General features: G+C 68.3%; 1 protein-coding gene across 1 annotated transcript in view; it reads right to left on the bottom strand.

Moving 5' to 3' along the window:
- Positions 1–579, bottom strand: part of PLEKHH3 (pleckstrin homology domain containing, family H (with MyTH4 domain) member 3) — a 5,262-nt gene extending 4,683 nt beyond the window's left edge. The window contains exons 1-2 of the mRNA XM_009328274.1: positions 325–579; positions 43–166 (exon numbers count right to left, since the gene is read on the bottom strand). Coding sequence (XP_009326549.1) covers positions 43–166; positions 325–579 — 379 coding nt within the window. The remainder of the gene's footprint in view (positions 1–42; positions 167–324) is intronic.
- Positions 580–690: the final 111 nt, after the last annotated feature.

The following is a 690-nucleotide window of genomic DNA, read 5'->3' as shown; positions in this document are numbered from 1 at the left end:
CTCCCACCAGCCTGGGGCACAGGACCCCCGCCTGCCCCTTACCGCTTTGGTCCAGGCTGCCGTAGGGGAAGGGCAGCAGAGGAGCGTAGAGGGGGCTGCTGGTGTAGCGCAGGATCGGGTTGCAGCGGTAGATCTGCTCCAGGACCTCGGGGCTGCCACAGTGCTCCTGGGAGGGCGAAGCGATGGCAGCAGCTGCAGAGGGGCTGCCCGACCGAGTGCCTGGCACAGGCACCCACTGCCACGCCAGGGCACATGAGGCCCCAACCGTCCGTCCCGGCCCTGCGGACGGCTGCAGGTGTGGGCAGCCCCATGCCACGGGCTCACCTCGATGTCACGCATGAGCAGCTGGGTGGGCGTCTGGACGGGCGCTTTGCTGTCAATGACCTTCTGCACCGCGCACACCCAGTGCACAGCCTCGTTCAGGTGCTCTGTGTACAGGCGGTAGCAATGCTTCCTGCCAAACACCGTCACGCTCCAGTAGCCTGCGAGGGACAGACAGCTCACCTGCTGCCCACCAGCACCCTCGCCCCAAGGAGTCCCGCCCCAGCCAGGCCGGCTCGACGCCCCGGGGCTTGGCATAGCTCCTCCTCTGGGCGATGAAGGCTCCCCAGCACTGGGAGGGCGATGCAGGGCATGAGAGGCCGCAAAGGCGCAGCCCAATCAAGGGGCGCGGGCGCCTTACCCGTCTCC

The sequence above is a fragment of the Pygoscelis adeliae genome, unplaced genomic scaffold, assembly GCF_000699105.1.
Source record: "Pygoscelis adeliae isolate BGI_AS28 unplaced genomic scaffold, ASM69910v1 Scaffold977, whole genome shotgun sequence".
NCBI classification, from domain to species: Eukaryota; Metazoa; Chordata; class Aves; order Sphenisciformes; family Spheniscidae; genus Pygoscelis; species Pygoscelis adeliae.
Note: the sequence above shows the minus strand (reverse complement) of the source record. Positions and strands in the feature narration are given on the sequence as shown.